The 27953-nt window shown below is 36.8% G+C and overlaps 2 protein-coding genes across 3 annotated transcripts in view; both read left to right on the top strand.

Annotated features, from left to right (window-relative positions):
* The first annotated feature begins 204 nt into the window (after positions 1–204).
* LOC123553584 (ganglioside GM2 activator-like) lies at positions 205–27081 on the top strand. The gene is made up of 4 exons (XM_053542365.1): positions 205–342; positions 3731–3944; positions 5842–6028; positions 27001–27081. Exons 1-4 carry the CDS (start codon positions 267–269, stop codon positions 27079–27081), a joined length of 558 nt encoding a protein of 185 aa, XP_053398340.1. The 5' UTR covers positions 205–266.
* Positions 26981–27953, top strand: part of LOC123553109 (transformation/transcription domain-associated protein-like) — a 54885-nt gene continuing 53912 nt past the window's right edge. For both annotated transcript variants that reach the window (XM_053542052.1, XM_053542050.1), the window contains exon 1: positions 26981–27148. The gene's annotated coding sequence lies outside the window, so the exon portion shown is untranslated. The remainder of the gene's footprint in view (positions 27149–27953) is intronic.

Genomic DNA, 27953 nt, shown 5'->3' with positions numbered 1-27953 from the left:
CCGAGCTTAAGTTCAAGTTGCAAAATCGCTAGATCAGAAAAGCTCGCTTCTGGTTTTAATTAAAACATCAAAATGTCTGCTACGTGTGTTGTTTAATGTCATGAAATGTTCACTGATATCACCTTTTGAAAATATGGTCAAGACCGAAATCTCTTATCGTTTGATTCGTGCTGATACATATTTAGGTACTTGATGACATCAGTACGTGATAAGACCTAAGTCCTTTGTACAATATTCAGTTCATTAAGGCGTACTAGACAAGCAAGATGTTGAGAGCAGTAGTGTTACTCGTGATTGTTTCTACAGCTTTTGCTCTACTTCCTTTCAAAATAACGGACTGCAGTAGGTTACCTCTTCTAAAATTCTTTAGTAATTGTAAATTGCCTGGCAAATGATTTCGCTCTTTTTTATAAAAAGTTTTGTTTTTTTCAATCTCTGACTATGGCATGTCAAACGTTGCTAGATTATTAATAATGTATTTTGATATTGTTATTCAATGTCTTGTCATTCATATTCCAAAATTTGCTATTGTTATTGTATATGTCGTTATTCTGTATGTGTTTGTTTTGTCCTTTCGTGTTTTTCATTTTTTGTCTGTGGTGTGCGAGGGTTGTTCGTGTGTGTCTTTGGGGAGGCTGCGTTTTTTAACGTGGCTTTCCCTGCTGGATATTCTTCCTTGTTTTTACTGTATCTTCCATAAGAATATCGAGTATACAACAAGAATAACGACATATACACTAACAATAGCAAAATTTAGAATATGAATGACATGAGACTGAATAACAATAACAGACATACAATACTAATAAAATAGAACATATAATTTAGCAACGTTTGACGTGCCATATCTGACACATTCTGGTATCAATTTGTGCGTCAACTAAGAAAACTGGAGAGGCAGGATCAGACGCAGATAGAGGACTGTTGAGTAGGGGTAGAAGATCTGCAAAGGAAATGGTCATGATTGTGACTACTCAGAACATTACAGACAACTAGATATGTATGTCTAAGGATGCTACAAATCAGTTGTAAAAATGTCAGATTAAGTCATTCTGTGAATTAGCAAAACAACAGGACATGTGTGGTTTACGTGCTTCCTAGTCCTCAACCGAAAATCTGTATATTTATTTTATGTTTTAAAACGGCGAAACGAGCTGTACATTCTTTCAGATGTAATTAGATTGAATAAGAAGTGTTTACCTTTCATGAGAAAAAGATACATTAAGAAAATTCTGGTAATTAAATCATTTACACAAGTTGCCTGTGACCTTGACCTCTGACCTACTGACCTTATAATCAATAGGGGTCATCTGCTCGTTATGACCAACCTCCCTATCAACTTTTATGCTCCTGGGCACAAGCGTTCTTGAGTTATCATCCGGAAACCGTTTTACTGTTCCGGGCCACTGTGACCTTGACCTCTGACCTACTGAACTCATAATCAACAGGAGTCCTCTGCTCGTTATGACCAATCTCCCTATCAACTTTCATGATCCTAGGCCAAAGCAATATTAACTTATCATCCGGAAACGGATTGGTCTACAAACAGACCGACCGAACGTCATCTGCATAACAATATACCCCTCCTTCTTCGAAGGGATGGGATCATAAAAATTTGGTATCTCTTGCACACGTAAAGTAGTTTTTCTCCTGTGCAGAACATAACCTATTGTATATTAAACACCATCGAATAACCCGCGCTTTTTCGATAAGGAGCAGATCGAGAATTTGTTTGGGATCGGAGTTGGAGTCGAAGGTTCGTGGATCAGAAGCAGATCAATCATATTTAATTGAAGATAGTGGGTCAGGCCAGGACAGATCGACGGTTTCTGGGAAACAAGGGAGAGTTTGAAGGTATATGTATTAGGAGGAAACGGAAGATTTCTGGGAAGGGAAAGGATTTGCTATTGTTATTGTATGTGGATCAGAAGCAAATCGGAAATTTCTGTGATGAGTGAGAGATTGAAGTGTACGTGGATCTGGGAAGGGAGAGAAAAAGGCTGAAGGTACGTACATCAGGAGCAAATTGAGCATTTGTGAAAATGTGAAGGTATGCAGATCTGGAATTAATCGAGGAGTAGAGTTAGCGAGTTAAGGTTACATAGATTAGAATCAGATCGAGGAATGTTTAGTAGGTAAAGCGACGTAAATTCACAAGGATCATGAAAACATAAAAGATGTTTGGATAGAGAGACCGAATTAATCGAGAAAATGTCGAGAGACATGGCTACGCAGAACATTACATTTTGTTGTGTTGTCTTCGCTTCATCAATTTATGACGCTTTTGTTTCTAAAATTATTTTTATGGAAAAAAGTGGGAAATCCACAGGTCGCTTAACACGACAAAAACGAAAATGTGGCAGGCTCGGTTTGATTTAGCATGTTCATGGACGGAAGTGAAAATGCATGCTACCATTGAGCAGAACTCAAAATTTACACATGCTACAAATACAAAAAACAATTAAGAGATATCTGCAGACGTGTACAAGGAACAACGATACACTAGCATGTAAATAGAAAAAGTGGAAACTCCACAGGTCGCTCAACACAACAAAAACGAAAATGTTGCAGGCTCGGTTTGATTGAGCCTGTTCATGGACGGTAGTGGAAATGCATGCTACCGTCCACGCCCTCTAGCCCCGGGTTGAGCAGAACTCAACTTTTACACATGTTAAAAAGTACAAAAAACAATTTAGAGACACCCGCAGATGTGTTCATACGGCGGTGCACATGGAACCTTCAATGCTACACTAGTGTGTAATTCCATGAAAAGCGGCGTATGGTCCCCAGTTAAAATAATGGGTTTGCCCTAAGTTTGTAAGTCCATGATGAAAAGCGACGTATGGTACAGTAACTGCTGTTGTCGCATATAAAACCATTATCAATACGTTTAAAACAATGCCATGAAGTCTCTAAAATACAGTGTCTTAAAATTGTTTTTGAATGTATCAAGTGATTGACGTTTGCGTAATGCTAACAGACATTATTCCACAGTTTTGGACCAGTAGTACGGAAACGTCTATCATTAAATGTTTTGCACTTGTTATATGAAACAACTTATCGACATTCAGCATTTTCTGACGATCTTAAGCCTTGTCTACTAGAAACATACAGTTCTGTTGAGCACATAGGTGCTCTGTCAATGTGACAGCTAAACATGAAAGAAAGTATCTTAAACACAATCCTTGCTTTCACCGGCAACCAAATTAAGTCATACAATGCTTGTTTGGAACTGTCAAATTTCCTCCTGTTAATGTAAAGTTTTGCACATATATTTTGAATACGCTGCATTTTACGCACCTCACCATTAGCTACGCCATACAGTATGACATTGCAGTAATCAAAATGTAAAATAACCAGAAACAGGACTAAAATTGCAAGGTAGGATATTCTGGAACACAGCAGAAATTGAAAGAACTTATTTACATGTTGTCTCAAAATTAGGTCAGTAAATTTTAACAAAGTTTGACTAATCAATATAATTTAAAGGAGGAATCTCATATACATAACAGTTTCGTCAAGAAATGCACCAATATATCTAATTGTTCTTTCACGTTTGACATCACAACCAACAATGTTAATCGAATTTATGAAATATTTGTTCAATTGAGGTCTGCTACCAAACATAATAAATTCAGTTTTTGAAGTGTTCATTTTCAGTTTGACCTTAGCATTTACTAACATTTCACAGGTTAATGTTCTGACCGTAGCTACTCTTTATATATTACAGATACGAGTCCTAACAAAGTAGTTCATCTTGACAATCCCACGCTCACCAATATAAACCCAATTCACATACCTGGCAATGAGACAGTGTCCATAGATGTACAAGTACTTCAACCAATTAGTGGCATGCATTATAAAGTGGAACTGACCATCCTGAAACACGTGCTGTTTGGTTTCGTTATCGTGCCGTGCTACGAAGATCCCAGTCAAAATAAATGGTAAACTGTATATTTAGTTTATTTTTCCTATTTGTTGTTACTTTAACACGTATAACTGAAAATATTCTAAATACTAACCGTTAAGTCAATATCAGCAGGAATGCATAGCTTGATTAAAATGTGTTCGTTCCGTTCCAATGTAGTTTAAGATACTAACATTTTGAATTATTTCTTAATAACTTTAACAACTTATATTCGACTTACAACTAGTAAAATTGATCCAGGCCTCAACGTTGTGTTTGAGAGTAAACGATTTTTCATACTCTCTTCTCTACCTATCAATAATATCTGTTTCGATGTATAGACGCCATACATACGGATGTTGTCAGGAGAAGGCCGATTTCTGATGTTGTTATAAGTTGTGGTCCAGTCCTAGTGTCTCTATTATACAATGTTCTTAATAAATAAACAATATATTAAAGTGTTAAAGTCAATATATTAAAGGGTTAAAGTCATTAAACGTTTCATTAAAAAATATTTTGACCCAACTGTTTTGAGACACACCGCATGTTTGGTGTTCAGCCCTTTTACAGTTGGACGCTATGCTTGTATCTTTGGTTGTGTCTGACGGAACAGGTGGAGGACTCTATAATAAGTAGTTCTTAAATCCCACCAGGACTGAGCTATTTTGATTTATTTCCGTCTTCTGGCCCTTAAGGGTGTTTCCCTTGTTGCTCCGTCTTCTTCGAAGGCATTGAGTACATGTTTTAGGTTCTTAAGGATTGCATTTATATAATATATATACAAGAGCATTTTTGTGTTTTACATTACATGCCTTCTGTTGCCTTTGCGTGTGTTAGGGTTTCACCTGGCGGGGATAACTTTTATTTACACTGTTCTGTGACTTTGGAACATGGTGGGGTAAGAGTGAGGTTAGGCGCACCATAAACCGGTTAAAGTTCCCCAGTGGTGGTTTTGCCACTGACCGTTCCAAGGCGGTGTCCCACTGTGTTCCTTTATTTGTTTGTTTTGTCCTTGTGAGTTTTCTTTGTGTGTGTGTGTGTTTACGTCGCGTCCGCATGCTGGGTTTGGGGTGGCTGCGTTTTTAGAACGTGGCTTTCCCTGTTGGATATTCTTCCTCGTTTGATTGGATAACAGGCTCTTACATTGTTTAATAAATGCACTCCCCTTTAAAAGTTAGCTCAATCTGACTTTGCTCCAAAGTATTTTGAGAGACTGAATATTTTATCAATCGTGACAGATGTTGGCTCTCTGCCACCGAGTAGTTCTAGTCACAGATTTTGTATGACTAGCGCCTCGCTCGGTGGATATATACTTACTTTATGCGAAGACATATTTATCTGAATTGCGTTAGTTTGTTTGTGCTACCCAGGAGCCCAAGCTGCTGTCCGGGGATTGGACGCCTGTGTCTTGTATGGTTTATCGGATTTTTGTACGAAATAATAAACAGTTTATTTACCTGTGTAACATGTAGTTCAAATTTCTGGCTTATAACAAATTGCCAACATTGGCAAAACATGTAAAATATTCAAAATGGCCTCCTATGTGGCCACCAGATTCCAAGAAATACTTATATTTGGACGTATTTACATTATATTTGAATACATAGCACCAGGAGCTACATTTAATTACAAGTATCTGGGGAGAGTGTAATAAGATTGCTTCCTATTATCTGGTTTACCTACGCCATTGGATTGTGAAGAAAAAACACTGCGTCCAATACGACCAATATAAACGTTTGGCTAGGACATTTGAGGTGACGTTTAGTCCTACAACAGTGGGCTTCAAACCTATGACTACAGGCTGACAGCCGATATCTTAACAACAAGACCACCGCCCCTCAATACAAAAACGTATTCTTAATTTTTGAGCTTTTACAGAATGTGCATGTAACATTTTTAATAAAACCACTAACTACTTACAATTTGCATTACAGTACATACGAGCTTTGTGATATCCTAAGCGGAAAACACTACAATAACACTCATCATTGCCCGATCGAGGTAGCAAGCAGTTCTCCAGACTTTGAATGCGCATGTCCATTCAGCCCTGGTACATACCATCTGAACCCAACAAATTTTCTGATAGGGGACTTGCCTGCTGCCCTAAAATTCCTTGCACAGGTGAGCATAACGTTAACTTAATTAAGGTAATGGACTGTAATGACGACTGCCAAATCACATGTTCTCCGTGTGCGATTTCGGCATTCTCCGTTCTTACGGAAAGAAATGAATGCGTTTCCGAAAAATGCCAAATGGAATACATGTATCGAGAATACGGGAATATCCGAATGTCATTAGTGGTCCATTGATGTTGACAACAGGCCATTCTTTGCTAAAATTAAATAAAGACGGCTGCAATTACTTTTCTGCAGGAATATTGTCAGAATTACTTTTATCGTACAGCCGCCAATGTCAAACATCAGTTTCTTAGTAGTTTTTTTCTTTTCTGTGCCCCCAACCCTCATTTTGTCACTACCCCAATTTTTTTGGCATAAGAAAGGGGACAAATTTTTTTTGCAAAAATTTTTGATTTTAGCTTTACCTGTTTTAGCTCATATAATTATCTAAAGTTTTTACTGAATAAAAAACACAAGTAAAATTTTCTTCGACCCCCTAGGAGCACAGCAAAAAAACAATTTCTTAAAGGTAGCCGCTCATTATTTTGGACTAAAATTTAAAAATAAGGAAATTTTTGGTAAGGGAAAATAAGGTGTCAGCCCTTTATTTTTTTACATGGCAATTTGTACATACAGTTTTGTTTTTGTTAAATAAAACTTTAAGATTTATGAATTATACAAATGTTTTTTAAATTTTTTTTGTAACACCCGTTTCTATGTATGTTAAAAGAATTATTTGTAAAACCAGAAAAAGTACTTTAAATGAATTTTTTTTAAAAAAACTGGGGGGATTGAAATGAGGTATTAGGAAAGCAAGTGAATGAGTGTCAGATGAATTTTTTTGTAAAAAAAGTGAAGCTCAGGTACATCTTTTTGAAAATTTTTTAAGAAAAAAACCCTTTTTTTTTTTTAAAAAAAAGGGGGGGGAAAGGACCGTAAAATTTAAAAATTTTGTAAAACGGGGGCAGATTATTCAAAAGGGGGAAAATAGTAACCCCCAGTACAAAAGGTTTTATTTGAAAGAAGTGGCAAGGGTTTTTAATTAAACTTTTTAAGGTAAATAGAAAACGAGGCAAGTTAATTTGTAAGAAAACCAATGGCAAGGGCTTTAATTGTAATTTAAAGTTTAAAAATTTTAACAGAAGGGCAAAATTTTAGTCAGCTTTAAAATAGATAACTTTTTTTAAAACAATGGCAAGGTTTTTTGTGCAACATAAAAAGGGCAAGGTCTTCGGGGAGAATTTAAATGAGTAACTTTTAACACAATGACAAGTTTAATGTGTAAATAAAAAAGGGCAAGGTCTTTGGGAGATACTTTTAGGGAAAAATTTGTAAAACACAGTAGCAAGACTTGATTTTTAACAGAAAGGGAAGGTTTTTTAATGATTTTGATGAGTACAGACAAAAGAGGGCAAGGAATTTGAATAAAACAAGGTGGGAAGGTCTTCTTTATATTTTTTAAATGATAACTTTTTAAAATGCATGCAAGATTTGGGGTTTAACATGAATGGCAAGTCTTGAAACATTTTTATATGAGTAGCTTTTTAACACCAGTGGCAAGGTTTTATTTGAAATTTAAAAAATTTTTTTTTTTTTTTGGGGTTTTAACGTCGCCCCCGCCCAAAATTTTTTTAGTCATAGGGCACTTTCCACGGAGGTGGGGGAAGCCCCCGGTCCCCCCGTCATTATTTCACACGAGCGGGCCCTGGAGAACCACTGACCTTCCAAAGCCAGCTGGGGCCCCTCACAAAAGAATTCGACCTCCGATGGGGTTTTTAACCACATGATGGGGCAAGTGATTGAAGTCACGCCCTTTAACCACTCGGCCAGGGAGGCCCCCAAAATATAAAAAAGGGAAAGGTCTTTGGAAATTTTAAAGAGCCTTTGAAACGCACAGACAAGTTTTGTTTTTAAACAAAAAAAACATGGTCTTTAAAAACAATTTTTTTTATATGACTACTTGAAAGACACAGAAAGTTTAACTTAGAAACAATCCTTTTTCATCATTTTCTTCAAACTAACGTAACTACGAAAGGGTTTAAAAACTGAACACAAAGTGGCAAATATTTTATAATGTAATTTTGTAACACACCTAAAAGGTTTTAATGTGTGACATAAAGGGGGAAAGGGTTCCCCTTCATTCAGATTTTATTTCCCTACACTCCTCTGTGAAATCCCCAACAAAATAAATTTTTCAGTCTTTTCTTCCCCCCACAGACCAACGATTAAAACCCCCTGCAAAATTTTTCCCATATATACCAGTGCTGAAATCCCACATTCTTTCACATGATATACCAACTGATTGAAACCCAGCACATTTTTTTCCCCCCGATAAAAAGCTGATTAAAACCCAGCACTTTTCTTCCCCATGATAATCCCACTGAATGAACCTCACACTTTTCCTTTTCCCATGTAATCCCAGCTAAAAAAACCTCACACTTTCCTTTCCCATGGAAATACCAGCTAAATGAAACCTCACACACCCTTTCCATATAAACCAGCTGAATAAACCTCACCCTTTTCCTTTTCCCCCATAAAATACCAGCAAATGAAACCCCACTTTCCTTTTCCCCATGGTAATACCACTGAGAAACCTTGCACATTTCTTTCCCCAAAAAAACCAGCTAATGGAACCCCACTTTCCTTTTCCATTAAAAATACAACGAAAAAACCCCTGTTATTCTTCCCCCCGATAATACCAGCGAATAAACCCTAACCTTTCCCCTTTCCCATGAAATACCACTGATTGAAACCCTCACTTCCTTTTACCACTAAATGAAACCTCCACTTTCCCTTTCCCGATGATAATACCACTAAATTAAAAACCCGGGCCCACATTTTTTTCCCCCATATAAACCCAGCTAAATAAACCTCACACTTCCTTTTTCCCTGTAACCAGCTGATTGAAACCCTGCACTTTTCTTTTCCAGAAATACACTAAAAAAACTCAAAACTTTCCTTTTCCCATGATAATACCAAAAAATTAAAAACCCTGCACATTTCTTTCTCATGATTCCCAGCTGAATAAACCTACGCATACTTTCCCATGAAATACCAAAAATTTAAAACCCTGCACTTTCCTTTCCCTGAAATCCCCACCAATAAAACCCTCACACTTCCTTTCCCAGAAAATACCAACTTTTAAAACCCCTGCACATATTTTTCCCCCATGTAATATCACTGAATAAAAACCTCACACTTTCCCTTCCCTTTGATAAACCACGATTGAAACCCTGCATATTCCTTTCCAGGGAATACCGGGTTTAAAACTAAGACATTCCCTTTGGGAAGTTTTTAAAGTCAAAAAAAAACAACCCCCATTAATTTGCATTAAAAAATAGTAATTCTCTTTTAGTATTAAATAAAGCAAACTGTCCAAGGGGTAAGAACTCTGGCTTTGGCACAGCTCTTTTTGTTTCATGGCAGAAAATTTTTGGGAACTCTTTTCCCCCAAAAAACCCAAATTTTTAAAAACCATTCAAAATTTGATCAATCCTGCAGCAGAGAGGCTGCACACCTGCCTTTTCTACTACGATTTGGGGCTTTATGTTACGTTGCTTTTTTAAAAATTTTATGGCTTGGGTGCTTTTTTCCTATGCTTTCTTTTTTTTTGTGCTTTTTTTATAATAATGCTTGTTTTTTTTCTTTTTTTATTTGTGCTGAGTTAAATGCATTTCTTCATGGTGCTTTTGATTTCTTGAAATACTCTTTCCCCAAAATTTCCTTTATTTTTTTTTCTTTTTATTTTCTTTAACATGTCATATTTTCTGCAGGGTTTAATTTTTCATGTCTTAACCATTGGTTTGCTTTCTGTTTTCGTTGTTATTTTAAAATTCAGTTTAGTTTTTTAATTGAGCATGTAATGGCAGTTTTTTCTAACATCACTTTGAAATTAAATAAAAATGTTTCCCCCTTAAGTAAGTATAGTGTTTTTGAAATAGACTTTAAAACCCCAAAGTCATTGCCTTTTAACCAACGAGTTACCCAATTTTTGTACAAACGAGTTTTTTTTACTTTTTATTTCATTCTGTAGCATTAGACTGAAAAATTTAAATTTTCTGAAAAAAAAGTTTTATAAAATTAGTGTCTTTTAATTTCTGTCCAGAGCTGTTATCCCCTGTTTTTGTATCGATAGTGCTTTGTCAGCAATTTGAATTATAGACCATCAAAAACAAATATAATTTTTTGTCAAAATCTTACTAAAAAAATGGTCACAATTTTGACTTTAGTTGGTTTTTATATTTGGCGTCAGGGGTCAAAATGTAGGGGCACGAAGGGGAAAACTTAGAAGGGTCTAGAGCCACATTTTTAAACCTGAGTTCTTTTTAACTGTCAAAAATAGACAAATTGGCACTTTGTATTTGAATTAAAAAAACAAGGGCAAGGTCCAGCTGAAATAGTAAAAAAAAAAGGCCAAATTTTTTTTCTTTAAAAAATCTTCGGGAAAAAAATCAGAATGTTGTTTTTTTAGCCCCATAACTTTTTTCGGTGAGCGTCTAAAGGTGGATACCTACTCTGTTTTCCATTGCCTCCCCTGGTCAGCAGTTTTACTTAAAAACAAAAATCTAACTTCTAGCAAAAATTACACCAACTTGGTCGTAGCATTTTTGCTGGACTTATTTTTTGTTCAAACGGTTTTCCCGGCCACTTTTTTGGGCCCCAAATCTGAAAAAATCCAGAAATTAAAAACCTGTGACCTTATGCTCAAATGGGTTTCCAGTCAAAAAATTTAAAAAAGCTTGGGCCTAAGGCCACAGCACCAGCTTAATTGCTTAAATAGTTTGAATAACATTCCCAAAAATTAAGGGGGAACTTTTTCACCGGGGTTTCATCTTTTGTAAGGTTTGATTCCCAAACTCCCATAAAAAAAAAAAGTAAAAAAAAAGGGAAAATTTTAACTAAAAAAGGCAAAAACTACGAACCTGTCGAAATGAACGTGACTCACTAGGGGAACAGAGTAATTTTGGGGTTTTTCAAAAAGCAGACTGAAAAAACAGAGCAAGGGAAAAAACAAAAAAAGGGAAAGCATCGTAAACTATTTCTCTCACATATTTATTTAGTGCTGTCTGTCTGTCTGTTACAAACTTTGTCCACAAAACTCATCCGACAACACCAAGTGGATTTATACAAATTTCCCAAGAGTGACCATTGCTCAGCTGAGTTGTGGATATAGTTTGTATTTTCTGGTTCGTGATTTTCAGCCGTCATCAAATTTTATGATGTTTTGGACAATTCTCTTATATTATTGGGCGGATTTCCACCAAAACTTGCAGGTGTAATCAGTGCAAAACCTCATTTTTCATATTATTGGCAGAAACTGAAACTGAATAATTTGATTAAACGCCTATTTTTATACAGTGATATATTCAATGGCGTTGTACATAATAGTAATAATAGATATTATAACAATAATAATAATGACAATAATAATGATAATAGCCTTATTGTAACAAACAGTCATGACTGCACCCCTCCCCTTGAGGTCATTTTACCCCTGTTGCCAATACCATTGCTTAAAGCATCTGGTACGCCCAGACGAGCTGCATATAGATGTTCAAACACCCCGGTTAATGGTGTCATCATATACTTTTTAAGAATGAAATGCTACACACTACCCTACCCATAGAGCCTTACCAACAAGTGCCTTTATTAAACAAACCTTGGAAATATAAATGTTGAAATGTAAAACCTTTTACAGAAATTTAAGAACTATCACCTGCTGTTTTCGCAGGGTAAACAGGTATCAGAAAATTTAGAACAATGCCGCGAATTGTCTGAAATACAGTGTTTTAAGACTTTTTTTAATGTGTCCAGTGATTTACTTTTGTGTAATTCTGACGGCACTTCATTCCAAAGTTTTGAACCAATAGCACAGAAACTTCTATCATTGAATGTTTTGCACTAAGTCTTAATGTATGGAACAACATAATGACATTCAGAATTTTCAGATGATCTCAAATCTTGTCAACTAGGAATATACTCTGTAAGCGATTCTTTTAAATACAAAGGTGCTCTGCCAGTGTGACGGCTATACATGAAAGAAAGTATCTTGAACTCAATTCTTGCTTTCACAGGCAACCAATGTAAGTGATACAATGCTTGTTTAGAACCATCAAATTTCCTCCTGTTAAGGTCGAGTTTTGCGCACATATTTTGAATATGTTGCATCTTATGAACGTCACAGTTAGCTACACCATACAGTATGACATTGCAATAATCCAGGTGTGAAATAACTAGAAATAACTAGAAACAAAACTAAAATTTCAGTGGCTGCTTTTGTTAAGTATTTTCGGATGTTCTTAATTTGTGGGTAATTCAACATGGCTGTAAGACATTTGCAATTTACATGATCTTTAAAGTTCAAGGTTTTGTCAAGAAATGCACCAAGACTTTCACGTTTGACATCATCACCAGCAATGTTAATGGAATTTATAAAACATTTGTTCAATTGAGGTCTGCTACCAAACCATAAACTGATATTGATTTTGGAATGACATCAAAAAGGGTTCCAGCATAGGTGAGATACAGTCATGGACCAAGGCAACAGCCACGGGGCACACTGCGTTCAAGATGGTGGTCTGATGAATATATAGTAGTCGCAACTTGACCGCGATGGTTGACCTTAGGCTGATTATTCATATTGATTGTTTCATTGTAGAAATACGGGGTGCTTAGGGTAGCCGTCAATTTTAAATTTATGAATGCAAAGAGCTGAAGCGTTTAATGTACACTCCTTTTCAATAATAGGTTGTAACTAATTATGTATTATAATACAAAGGTCAACCATCGGGGTCAAATTGCGTCCGCTATACATTAATTTTACAAGTACGAGGCCTCTAGGAGTCTACCCATTGAAGAGCTGTATCATACACACCATATTGTGCTTTTAGGACATCAAGAAGAATGTCATGATCGACAGTGTCAAATGCTGCACTTGATTCAATCGCAATAAGGGCTGTGACTTCCTTTTTTAGCTTGACTATTCATAGAATAGTAGAGCTATTGGACTCGCCCGTGCATCTATTGACATCTATTCACTGTGATAAACTGACTTACATTGCACAGGTTCGATAACTCTATTTTGCTTTTTTACAAAATTACTGGTATGCCCCTTTTTCAACTTAGAAATTTTTGGTAAAGATTTTGTATGTAAGCTGGTATCACAGTATCCACTAATGGGAAAGGATTGAAACTTCGGCCTAGCAGTTTTTGGTTAAGTTTTTGTATGTAAGCTGGTATCTCAGTATCCACTAATGGGAAAGGATTGAAACTTCATACACTTGTTCACTGTCATGATATGATATGCAGTGCAAAGGTTCAATAACTGCTTTGCATTTTACAGAATTTTGCCCCTTTTTCAACTTAGCAGTTTTTGGTTAAAGTCTTATATGTGAGCTGGTATGTCGGTACCCACTAATGGGAATGGATTGAAACTTCACACACTTGTCCACTGTCATGAGCTGATAAGCACTATGCAGGTTCCATAACCCTGTTTTGCATTTTTACTAAATTATGCCCCTTTTTCGACTTTTGTATTCATTCAATTGACAAGGCTGTTGAATAGTCTAGCGTTGCTGTCCTCCGACAGCTCTTGTTTCCATACCACTTAGAAGATCATTGACCAACCGAAGTAGCACAGATTCACAGGAATGGTATTTCCTATATGCAGACTGGTTCTTAGGCAAAAGACTGTTTTGATTTACATATTTGTTTAATCTGTAAAGAACAGCTTTCTCAATAAGTTTTGATAGAAATGATAAATTACTCACAAGCCGATAATTGGAAAGCTCTAGTTCAAGACCTGCTTTTTATGCCCCTAGCATCTGCGGGAGGCATATAGTGATTGTCCTGTCTGTTTGTCCGTCCATACGAGGTTAACCAAATGGGACTGTTTCGTCTAGCATCAATACCCCTTACTAGAATGACTTGATACTAATGCAGATGTAACCTGTGACCATTCCTCATCTTCAGACATCACCTGACCTCAGTTTGACCTTGACCTTGACCTCATTTTGGACTTAAGTGCAAAATCTATCGACAAGGTTGCATCAGGCATTAAACGCAGCTGCTTGTTTTTAGCAGAGTTCTAACAACTGCTTGTTTGTATTTCAAAGGGAAAACACCTTGTTGTAGTGAGAGATTCACCAATTTAGTGATACTAGAGAGAAGTTCATCTACATGTGATTTCAGAATACGTGTTGGCAAAATATCTAACTCTGAAGACGTAGTATCCAATTCATTGATGAGATTTTTCACTTCATCTTGAGTCAATTCAGTACATTTGTTTTAATTTTGTATATCCTTTACTTGAGGTTCAAAGTTTTGGTATTCACTTAGGGATTGACGTATTTTTGAGATTTTTGCCATGAAAAAGTCAGCAAATTGTTTGGCCAGTGAACTATTAGACTCTCCTTGGGGCATTGGGTTTTCAGATTTGGTACCAGTTAGCTCAGATATCAATCGGCAGGGATTTTCAGTGACTCTTTGTTACAATAATCCTAAACCATCAATGTGTCCTATAATAATAATATCCTTTGCACTCTTTTACTATAATATTAATGTCACTCTCGGTTCTTAAAGAAGTCAACCAGTTTTGGGATATCAATCTCTAACTACTATCATTACCTATATTTTCATAGCAAGAGAATAACTGTTTACCACTGTTGTTGTTAAGCAACATCAAGAACAGTGATGTACGAGGGCGACTCAAAAATAACGCAGACTTTTGATGTCAGAAAACGCATATATTATGTAAAGAGCCATGTGAAATATATCATTGGAATTTGCAATCTTTCTCTTATTTGGTCATACATTTTTGTAACATTTTTGCTGATAGGCAAAACATTTCGATTACCATAGCTACACGTTACCGGTGCGGTAGCTGTTTCGTCCGTCATGATTTGAATTTTATCGCTAATATTTGCAATAATAGAACTCTTGTACACCAGAAAATGCATCAAAGTGCAGCAACACGTCAGGGTGATATGCATTGAGAATATGGCATCATTCGGAAGTAGGAGGTTAGCATAAACAACATTTAAGCGTCTTTAATATGTTAATGTAGTCTTTGTAAAGCCGTAGAACTTGTATGTAAATTGATATACCGTATTTTCCCCGAATTAAGGCCCCCCCCTCTAATTAACGCCCCCCACCCATTTTGGAGGGAAAAAAAGTCAACAAGAACGGGAAAAAAATCACCTACCTCATTTTTATAAGTCCATGTTATAAGTAATTTACAGTACTAAAGTCCAATGTATTAAAAATTAAACACACTTTTAAACAGTCTATGTACGGTAAGTCCAAAACATTTGTACTAAGTACGGTACGTATCCAATCATCAAACAGAAAATTAAACGGTAATACAAGCAGCGTGTCAAACCATTGACATTGTGTATTGCGCTATTAGCTACCCGCATGTACTAACGAAAATGTTATCGGAGTACACAGCTGTTTGGGTCATGACGTAATGTGTAGTGTCGCGAGCGTGTCAAAATACACGAGGTATCGATACCGTATTTAAATGCACAAAAGACGCACTGCATTAAATTGGGTGCCAAATAATTACGTTTTGTGGGGATTAAACAACACAGAAACACTTTACAGCTAGTTTGAACGATGTTTTTAAGTTTGTAAAAATTTTCAGTTTTTATTTTTTTACCTCAAATAAACGCCCCCTCTTTGGAAAATGTAACGCCCCCGGGGGCATTAATACGGGAAAATACGGTATATTACTGGAATAAAATTTCCCCAAAACCTCAAAAAAAACCTCCAAACAAAACATTTAAACTAAATGAGTATCACTGTTTTTAGCTCGACTATTCATAGAATAGTGAGCTTTTGCACTCGCCCATGCGTCGGCGTCCGCGTCCGCGTCCGCGTCCCGATTTTGGTTAAGGTTTTGTATGTAAGCTGGTATCTCAGTAACCACTTGTGGGAATGGATTGAAACTTCACACACTTATTCACTGTGACAAACTGACTTACATTGCACAGGTTCCATAACTCTATTTTGCTTTTTTACAAAATTATGCCCCTTTTTCGACTTAGAAATTTTTGGTTAAGGTTTTGTATGTAAGCCGGTAACTCAGTAACCACTTGTGGGAATGGATTGAAACTTCACACACTTATTCACTGTGATGAACTGATCTACATTGCACAGGTTCCATAACTCTGTTTTGCTTTTTTACAAAATTATGCCCCTTTTTCGACTTAGAAATTTTTGGTTAAGGTTTTGTATGTAAGCTGGTATCTCAGTACTTACTAATGGGAATGGATTGAAACTTCACATACTTGTTCACTGTCATGATTTGACATGCACTAAGCAAGTCCCATAACTCTACTCTCTTTTTTTTTTCAAAATTATGCCCCTTTTTCGACTTAGCAGTTTTTGGTTAAATTTTTGTATGTAATCTGATATCTCAGTATCCGCCAATTGGAATGGATTGAAACTTCACACACTTGTTCACTGTCATGATCTAACATGCACTGGGAAGGTCCCATAACTCTACTTGGCATTTTTACAAAATTATGCCCCTTTGACTTAGCAGTTTTTTGTTAAGTTTTTGTATGTAAGCTGGTATCTCAGTATCCACAAATTGGAAAGGGTTGAAACTTCACATACTTGTTCACTGTCATGATATGACATGCAGTACAGAGGTTCAATACCTCTACTTTGCATTTTACAAAATTATGCTCCTTTTTCAACTTTTGTATTCATTCAATTGACAAGGCTGTTGAATAGTCGAGCGTTGCTGTCCTCCGACAGCTCTTGTTAATGCATGTTATGTCATCATTGACTCACATAGATAATCAGGCAGTTGTTTAGTTATGTAGAAATTTTGGCAAAAAGCAACTAAAATTTATAGACTAATGAAGCAGATGCCACAACAATGTTCCTCCATCTGTGTCTTGATTTTCAAGTGGTACCAACAGTTCGCAAATGCCCCATACTTAAAGACAGTAGAGGTGAAGGGAGAAAACAGAAAATCTCTAATTCCATGTTAACGTCAATGTATGACGCCCTGGATAAAGACCAAGTATTCGGGTTTAGCACCCTGTCTGAAATGCTTCGCAGTATTCAGTATTCTAACCAAACAACTCACTATGACCTACATGTTGTTCATCAAAATTAATACAAGGATTTTACAAATGTTGAAATACGCAAACCTAATGAAAGCATCTCGATGAAGGTACAACATCGTTAACGTCGTTAAAATATGATCACTGTGCACCGGATTCGTGTAAATGACAGTTTTCTAAGTGGTGTAACTCCTGGCTGTATGATCAGAATCATGGTAAATTTGCAGTGCAGTGAGCAGAAAGATTGCGAATCACGATGGTGTATTTCTTGTTTTGTTTCATTAAAGTATATATAAGCTAGAGAAAAAGTCTTAAGTTATTTTTGAACAACCCTCGTACTGTAAAAGTTTACTCATACATTCTGTAGAATAGGAAAATCTAAGATGGCATCCAAGATGACCGACATTTTCGTAAACTTTTACAGAGATATTAAAGTATAGTAAATTATGTTGTTTTTTTTTTCTTCATTCATTTACTTTCAAACATTTTAGTTAAAACTACAAACTTAAACAAACTACTGCTTATTATTAATATCTTGTCATTAATAATTGTAAGAAAGTGATAGGTCAAATTTAAGGTCAAACTTCTAAATTGTAAGGTACTAAGTCCAAATTCTTAATAGGATGATTGAACATGCAGAGTAGATGACCTCTGTTGATTTTTTGTTCACTCTGTTAAAGGTCAAGGTCACAGGGGCCTGGTCAAGTAAAATCATTTCCGGACAGTAACCTGAGAACCACTTGACCCAGAATGTTGAAACTTCATAGGATGATTGGACATGCAGAGTAGATGACCTGTATTGATTTTGGAGTCGGTCTATTTAAGGTCAAGGTTACAGCAGACAGAAATCCATTTCTGGTCAATAACTTGAGAACCATTTGACCTAGAACCTTCACACTTCATAGATGCATGGCCCCTATTGTTTTGGGTCACACCATCAAAGGTCAAGGTCACATGGGGCTGAACATAGAAAATTCTTTTCAATCAATAACTTGAGAACCACTTGACCGACCCAGAATGTTGAAAGTTAATAGGATGATTGGACATGCAGAGTAGATGATCTCTATTGATTTTGGGGTCACTTGGTCAAAGGTCAAGGTCACAGGAGCCTGAACAGTAACTTGAGAATCACTAGGCCTAGAATGTTTAAACTTAGTGGGATGACTGGACATGCCAAGTAGATGATCCCTTTTGCAGCCAGCCATCAGTGCCTCTTTCACTTTCGCTCATGTCCACTATTGACTTCTTGCCTGTATGACTATGCATTGGGAGAGACGTGCGCTTTTTTACAAAGCATCTTCTAGTATTTTAGCATCAGTTTGCCATTTAAAACATGTGGCTCATATTACTCAGGTGAGCGATCAAGGGTCATCATGACCCTCTTGTTTTAAACTTATTGAAAGCATTTTGCAGAATTTGCTACACTGGCAAGTCTTTCATTGTTCATGTCTGGTGGTCTGTGTTCAAACCCTTGTTTTGTCCACAGGAGATAACTCCTGAGCCTTCTCAAGTTTTGTACAGTTATGTCCCTTTCCTTCTCAAAACACTGGAAATCAAAGCTAAAAAAGATCGCTCTGAATAGTTTAGAATAATAAGTGAAAAATAAAAATAAAAAAGATGATCTAGTCTGTAGCCAGACTAGTCTGGTAGATGTGTAGAAAAGATTGCAGAAAAATAACATTTTCATTATCGTTGCCGCCAAATACTATGAATTATCCCAAAATTGAAAAGATGCAGTTTATTTGTGATTCTGATTTTTGAAAAAAATGTGCTAGCTGTTGTCGTCACTAGATTTTCACTGTCGATTAAAATTTTTGTTTAGGTCTGACCTGCATTTTAGCCAGATTTTGTCTAAAAGTGATGAGCTGTTCAATTTTCTAGATGAAAATTTTGATGCAATTTGTCAATGGCATGGAAGTTTCCCCTACGAAATGTGTTCATGACATAAGATGTTGTATATCATAAATATGTGAGCTGGTCTGTGTCTCAAACAGGTAAGCTGGCCAGTGCCCTATGTCTGAAATACTTTGTTTGTTGTTTCCATCAGTGCTCTGTATATCATTCATGGGCACTCATTTTTATGTGAGTGGTGGTATAGTTACGACCTGAGGTATTGGACTGTTACACAGTGAATTATGTCAGATTTGTATTGTTGGCAAATTCAAGATGGGCTAGGATACAATGGCCCCCATAGACAGACACTGAGACCAGGAAGTCTTATTATTATACACCCGTCTCTGAAAGAGCTGGGAGTATTATTGAACACTGGGGGCGGCGGCAGTGGGCGGGTGGTTGGCGTCCAAAGCATGTCCGCACTCTTAAGTCAAACAGTTTTTATCCGATCTTCACCAAATTTGCTGACAATGTTTGTGGGCATAATATCTCGGCCATGTTTGATAACCAGCCAAATCGTCCCAGGCACTCTTGGATTATGGCCCTTGAATTACTTGAAAAACAGCGAATTTAGTCTTGTCCCCTCTCTGTGTCAAACAGTTTTCATCCAATCTTCACCAAACTTGCTGACAATGTTTGTTGGTGTAATATCTCGGCCAAGTTTGATAACCAGCCAAATTTCCCAAGATATTCTTGGATTATGGCCCTTGAATTACTGGAAAAAACTGTGAATTTAGCCTTGTCCCCACATTAAGACAAACAGTTTTCATCCAGTCTTCACCAAACTTGCTGACACTCATTATGTTTGTGGGCATAATATCTTGGCCAAGTACGATAACCATCCAAATCAGGCACTCCTGGATTGAAGTTTGATTGCGGGCATATTTTGTGACAGTCTGGCACTCATGTTTTTAGATAGTCACTGGGGTTTGTATTTGTTTCATATTAAAATATACCAGCCATAATATTTTCTGAGAAGTGTGTTATACAGATTTGTGTAATCGTACCAGTGTGTCATTAATAGAATCTTTTGAATATTTACTCTTTCCTGCTTGCTTTCCAAGGTTTTGAGTTGTTTATTCTGCGTTAAATAAGTAGCTGCAATACACAGAAAATGTTTGTACAAGCTTACTGGTCCTTTGATAAGTTGACTTCTGCTAAAGTTTGTTTTAGTGTTAAAACATAACATGACCAACATTCATATGTAGGAGTGGCCATATTGGTAACTGGTGGTGACTGTGAATATATTTGGGTTTGCACACATGCATGTGCTTGCATATGAGAAATACATGTGAAATTTGGCTAAAGTTATTATAATAATGTACCGCCTTTATTGCACTGTGAATTACAATATAAATTCAAAATGTTATGCTAATTATATAGCCTAATATTTTCTTTGTACTTGTAGGAGTCATCTTTGTTTTTTTTCTCTTGACACCAGATGTGAAGGCAGCCAGGTTAAAAACGAGACACAATTACTACAGAATTACAGATATGGAATCTGAAAGGTAATGCATGTCTAGTTAGGAACATTAAATCACTGAATACATTTAGTTATTAATTCACATTAATTACATTCTTTTGGTGGACATGCCCATGAGCTGTTCCAACCAGGGGCAATTAGAGCTGATCAAATCATTCTTATGACCTCTGGAGTGTTAAACAAATTACAGCTCAAAAAATGAAAATATTGAACAACAACCTCACAAAATGACTACCAGTTTGTCCTGTCTCTGTGAAGATTGAATTGTCTGATTGGAAGTATAATGGAACCCTAGTGTACCACTGGAATGCAAGAATGCAGGACTGGTGTAAAGTGCAGCTGTGTAATATTTCCTTTGATGCATCTTCATGATTTGCTTAGTTTTTAGCTCCACTATTTGGAGCGTAGAGGGGCTATTCTACTCACCCAGGTGTCAGTTTTTCGGCAACCTTTGTTTTTTAGCTCACCTGAGCATGAAGTGCTCAAAGTTGAGCTTTTGTGATCACCCTGTGTCCGTCGTCCAGAATTTGACTGTTAACACTCTAGAGGTCACATTTTTGACCAAATCCTAATGAAACTTGGTCAGAATGTTACCCTGAATAAAATCTTGGACGAGTTCGATATTGCATCATCTGGGGTCAAAAACTAGCTCACCAGGTCATATCAAAGGAAAAGCTTGTTAACACTCTAGAGGTCACAATTTTGGCCCAATCTTAATGAAACTTGGTCAGAATGTTACCCTTAATAAAATCTTTGACGAATTTGATATTGGGTCATCTGGGATCAAAAACTAGGTCACCAGGTCAAATCAAAGGAAAAGCTTGTTAACACTGTAGAGGCCTTATTTAAGACTGTATCTTCATGAAACTTGGTCAGAATGTTAATATTGATGATCTTAAGGTCCAGTTTGAATCTGGGTCATGTAGGATCAAAAACTAGGTCACCTGGTCAAATCAAAGGAAAAGTTAGTTTACACTGTAGAGGCCACATTTATGTGACCATATCTTGATGTATGTTGATGATATATAGCCCAAGTCTGGGGTAGGTGGGGTCAAAAACTAGGTCACCAGGTCAAATCAAAGGAAAAGCTTGTTAACACTCTAGAGGCCATATTTATGTCTGTATCTTCATGAAACTTAGTCAGAATGTTAAACTTGATGATCTTTGGGACAGTTTCAAATCTGGGCCATGTCGGGTCAAAAACTAGGTCACTGGGTCAAATCAAAAGAAAAGCTAGTTAACACTTTAAGAGGCCACATTTATGACCATATCTTAATGAAACTTGGTCAGATTGTTAAATTTGATGATCTTTAGGTCAAGTTTAAATCTGGGTCAGGTGGGATCAAAAACTAGGTCACTAGGTCAAATCAAAGGAAAAGCTTGTTTAGAGGCCACATTTATGACTATATCTTCATGAAACTTAGTCAGAATGTTTAAACTTGATGATCTTTAGGTCAAGTTCGAATCTGGGTCATGTCGGGTCAAAAACTAGGTCACGGGGTCAAATGAAAGGAATAGCTAATTAACACTTTAGAGGCCATATTTATGACCATATCTTAATGAAACTTTAGACCGCCCCGGTAGCCTAGTGGTAGAACGTCCGCTTTGAGTGTGGGAGGTCGTGGGTTCGATCCCCGCCGCATCATACCAAAGACACAAAAAATGGTACTAGCAGCTTCCTCGCTTGGCGCTCAGCATTAAGAGGATAGTGCTGGGACTGGTCAGCCCGGTGTCAGTATAATGTGACTGGGTGGGGTATCATGCCACGTGTCTACGGCGTGATATTTTGGCAGCACTATAAAGTTGGGCATTGCGCTCACTGCTACAAGTAGACATCGTCGTTTATATGACTGAAAAATTGTTGAAAAAGACGTTAAACCCGAACACACACACACACACTTAATGAAACTTGGTCAGAATGTTAATCCTGATGATCTTTAGATCAATAGGTCAGGTGAGCGATACAGGTCCTTCATGGCCCTCTTGTTTGTCATATCTGTGTTACTATTGCTTATAACTGTAACTTCACATAAACATTGTCCAGTATACAAACAAAGTATGTGTAGGGGCTGAGCCCATTATACCCAAGGTCAAGGTCATCAAGGTGTAATACTTAGGTTATTTTTAAGGTTAAAGTTTTTCTGCAACCTTTGTTTTTTAGCTCACCTGAGCACAAAGTGCACAAGTTGAACTTTTGTGATCGCCCTGTTTCTGTCGTCTATCGTCGTCGTCAACAATTTGACTGTTAACACTTTAGAGGTCACAATTTTGGCCCAATCTTAATGAAACTTGGTCAGAATGTTACCCTTAATAAAATCTTGGACGAGTTTGATATTGGGTCATCTGGGGTCAAAAACTAGGTCACCAGGTCAAATCAAAAGGAAAAGCTTGTTAACACTAGAGATCACAATTTTTGTTCAATTTTCATAAAACATGGTCAGAATGTTACCCTCAATAAAATCTTGGACAAATTTGATATTGGGTCATCTGGGGTTAAAAACTAGGTCACCAGGTCAAATCAAAGGAAAAGCTTGTTAACACTGTAGAGGCCACATTTATGTCTGTATCTTCATGAAACCTGGTCAGAATGTTGTTCTTGATGATTTCAAGATCAAATTTGAATCTGGATCATGTAGGATCAAAAACTAGGTCACCTGGTCAAATCAAAGGAAAAGTTAGTTTACACTGTGATCTATAGGTCAAGTTCAAATCTAGGTCATAATTCAAATCTGGGCCAGTTAGGGTAAAAAAGTAGGTCACTAGGTCAAATCAAAGGAAAAGCTTGTTAACACTCTAGAGGCCACATTTATGACTATATCTTCATGAAACTTGGTCAGAATGTTAATCGTGATGATCTTTAGGTTAAGTTCGAATCTGGGTCATGTGGGGTCAAAAACTAGGTCACTGGGTCAAATCAAAGGAAAAGCTTGTTAACACTCTAGAGGCCACATTTATGACCGTATCTTCATGAAACTTAGTCAGAATGTTAATCTTGATGATCTTTAGGTCAAGTTCTAATCTTGGTCATATGGGTTCAAAAACTAGGTCACCGGGTCAAATCAAAGGAAAAGCTATTTAACACTTTAGAGGCCACATTTATGACCATATCTTAATGAAACTTGGTCAGAATGTTAATCTTGATGATCTTTAGGTCAGTAGGTCAGGTGAGCGATACAGGGCCTATACATAGGCGTAGGAGCAGGGGGGGGCCAGGGGGGGCCAGGCCCCCCCAAAGCTAGGAGAGGGGGGGCCAAAGTATAGTTTGGCCCCCCGAATATTTTGGAAAAGAGATATAAATTGCAGTCTAATATAACATTTACTTAGCATCATATAATTCTTTTCATCCTGATTTCTGATTTGCCTTTGGCCTTCCCTTGTATTCCGACTTGTCTCTTTCCGTAGTGTGAGTACTGAAATCTGTACGCGCCACGCCAAGAATTGTTTACATTTTATAAAAATAATATATCATTGAGTGCAATCACTACAGTTCCGGTTTGAGCGTCTGCAAAATCAATGTAGGCCTAACTATTAAGCCTGTTTACGCATGTAAACGTTATGTATTTTTTTGTTTTTCATTGTCCATTCAAGGGAAATGATATTTCCACAACTTTATACCACAATTAGACAAATGCAGTGCTAATTCATTGTATGTCCAGGGCTTCAACAGAAGAATGTAAAAAATGGCACACTTAATTAGAACAATACATAATATGACTGATTAAGACAGTTCAGTGCTTTAAGTCGTATGTGTATCATCAGAATAACTCAATAATTGCTAGAACATAAAGGTTTGAGGGGGCCTAAGGCCCAGTTAATCCCTGTAAGACTTTGTCACGAATAATGCACCGAGGATACCTTGCCGCTAACCCCCCCCCCCCCCCCCCTCACCCCACACACACAAACCGCCGGTCGAAAAGGTTTGGCCCCCCCAAAGTAAACTCGCTCCTACGCCCATGCTATATGGCCCTCTTGTCTGTCATATCTTTGTTACTATTGCTTATATCTTACTGTAAGTTCACATAAACATTGTCCAGCATATAAACAAAGTATGTGCAGGGGCTGGGCCCATTATACCCAAGGTCAAGCACAAAGTTGTTATACCTGGAATTATTTTCATGTTAAATTTTTTCGAAAGCTTTGTTTATAGACATATCTTTGGTAATTTAAAAGATAATGACTTGAAATTTAAAATATTTCTTTATAGTCATCATCTGCATGTGTGGTTACAAACCTAATAACTCTAATTGTATTTTTGACAGAATTATGCCCCTTTTATACATAGTTTTTTTGCAATCTTCGCTTTCTAGATATTACTTTAATGCAATATAAGATGAAGACTTGAAACTTAAAATGTATCTTTATCATCATCATCTGCATGTGTGGTAACAATCTCCATAACTCTTATTTGTATTTTTGACCAAATTATGCCCCTTTCATACTTAAATGTTTTAATAAACTTCGTTTTCTGGACATAACTTTGGTACTATATAAGCTAATGACTTGAAACTCAAAATATATCTTTACCATCATCATCTGCATGTGTGGTAACAATCACAATAACTCTAATTTGTGTTCTTGAGAGAATTATGCACCTTGCTGTATCTTCCTTTTAAAGTAGAAGTCTCTTATTCAGACATATATTCATTTTACTGTCAAATCCCCGAATAGTGGAGTGCGCTGTCCAACTCCTCCCACACCGTTACCCTGATTTGCTTAAAACTTTCACCGATTAACAAGGGTGATACTAAGAATTTTCTGTGAATAGTTTTACTGCAGTTATGGCCAGTTGATATTCTTGCTCTATAGAATACGGTGAAAAATATTGTGTGTCCAACTCCTCAAACACTATTGAAAGGATATGTTTGAAAGTTTCACAGATGAAGGACCTTCATGTGAAGATGACCATAAATAATATATTAATTTTGTTTCTGTAGCTGTTTCTTCTGGAACTATGGCTCTTTCTTAATTTCACAAAATAGGCCATAGTGTATAAATTTATTGTGTTCAATTCCTCAAACACTTTCTGAAGGAATGGATTCAAAGTTGCTCAGCTGCACGACCTTAATCTGAATACAATTTGCTTCAAACTTTCAGTGGAACATCCTTCATGTGAAGATGGTCGTGGCACAGCATGTTATAGCATACGTGTCCAATTAACACAATTTTAGTGTTAAGTATTTTATTTAATGGATTATTGCAAAATGGATTTGAGATCAGTATCAGTCTTCAGCTGGAATTTTTTTTTTGGTATTTACACCAAGGAAACAAATGAAGGGATATTTGCCGAGTTATAATGTGCATCTCTTTATACAGTCAATGATGCATGCATTGTAGCTTCTCACATAAGGTACAAAGAACAGAATGACCATAAATGCTATTCCTATGGATGTGAAATGTGAATTTGCAGATTTCAAAATTCAGTAAATGAAATATGGGAAATTTGTGTTCCATTTTAACCCTTATCATGATAGAAACCACTGATTCTGCCTTTTGGACAAGTGTAGATCATGATCAGCCTGCACATCTATGCAGTCTGATCATGATCTGCACTGTTCGCCATTCAATCAGTATTTTTTGGTAAGCACCCCTTGTGACAGTTAATGGTACTGTCCAAATTGAAAGATGTTCAAGTTCATTATAAAAATTTAGCAGGGTCAGGGGTTAATTAAAATTTGTGAATTGACATAATAACAGAATTTGTGAGAATAGTTACCCTGTGCACAATTACCCGCCCGCTTAGCTCAATAGGGAGAGCGTCGGTCCATGAACTGTGTGGTCATGAGTTCGATCCTTGGCAGGGCATATGTTTTCTGTGACGATTTGATAAAAGACATTGTGTCTGAAGTAATTCATCCTCCACCTCTGATTCGTGTGGGGAAGTTGGCAGTTACTTGCAGAGAACAGGTTTGTACTGGTACAGAATCCAGGACCACTGGTAACTGCCTGCCGTTACATGACTGAAATACTGTTGAAAAACGGCGGTAAACCCAAAGAACAAACAAATGAACTGTGCAAAATTATTTTTCATGTTTTGTTTTTAGGTCACCTGAGCGAGTTTTTGTGATCGCTTGATGTCCGGTGTCTGTTGTCAGTCTGTCGTCTGTCTTTCAACATTTAGCTTGTGTTTGCGATAGAGGCTGTATTTTTCAGCTGATCTGTTGAAATTTTGTCAGAATGATAACCTTGATGAAATCTAGGCCAAGTTCAAAAATTGGCCATCTGGGGTCAAAAACTAGGTCACTAGGTCAAATAAAAGAAAAACCTTGTGTATGTGATAGACAATATTTTCAATTGATCTTCATAAATTTATTCAGAATGATTGCCTTGATGAAATCTAGGCCAAGTTCAAATATGGGTCATCTGGGAAACATGTTTACACTGTTATGATGTATTTCTCAGGTGAGCGACCTAGGGCCATCTTGGCCCTCTTGTATTTGATTACAATAGAAATTCAAGAAGAGTTGAAACTAACATCATAGTTTATATGTTGCAGATTGTGTGAGTGATGTTATTGTATCTCAGGACATGCATCGTGTCACACAGGAGAAGTTCATACTGATAGAAGACAAAGAAAGGAGGCCAAAGACTGAAATGCCAAGATGATTGCATTGGTACCTAAGTTGTTTGAGAGGGACTCGATTGCAGTGGACTGGATATATAATCATATTAAGTAAGTATTTGAAGGTCCTTTCATGGGAACAACTTTTTATTACACTCACTGATTTGATATATAAGGACTTCATTGTAGTCAAATTTGACTGTGAGAAGGTCCAGCATTTTTCCACTATTATGCATTATGGGAAGGATTTTCATAAAACTGATGTCAATTGTTTACCACATCAAAACAAAATGCATTAAAAAGCATTAATTAATGGTATTAATCGCCTTCATATACAGCTCTAATTAGTACATATCAGTGTATATATGTGAAAGACTCTTTATAGGTATATCAATTATATCATGATTGATCCACATCTTAGATTTGAAATAACTCTTCTGTTTGTCATTTTCTTGTTTGCACAAAATTAATGTTGTGATTTCAACACTCCCCGAAAAAGTGAAGCAAATAAGTCATTGTTTCGGCAGTCTGTCCACTGGCACTATAACAGAAAGAAAATGCCTCTATACATGTTATACCCTACCCCTAGGTATTCTATAAGAACCATGGTCATGAACAAGAAAGCGCACTAACCCATTTCAATCCTACATCCTCACCTAAAACGCGCAGTTCGGTGAATTGGTACCCAGCATATTGAACAAGTGGTAATTTATCTTACATCGTGTACCAGTCACTTCAAATGTTTCCATATTTCATATTGCAGAGATACTCCACATATTTTATGCCTTCGTACACGTTACAGAAAAAACTTGCATGAACTTCCCTAATGAACATCCGGTCTAGAGGTCACAGCAGTGTGCACATGTTAGGCGAAATGTAAACAGACAAAAACAGAATGCAAAATATTCACAGTTTT

This window comes from Mercenaria mercenaria, chromosome 4, assembly GCF_021730395.1.
Source record: "Mercenaria mercenaria strain notata chromosome 4, MADL_Memer_1, whole genome shotgun sequence".
NCBI lineage: Eukaryota > Metazoa > Mollusca > Bivalvia > Venerida > Veneridae > Mercenaria > Mercenaria mercenaria.
Note: the sequence above shows the minus strand (reverse complement) of the source record. Positions and strands in the feature narration are given on the sequence as shown.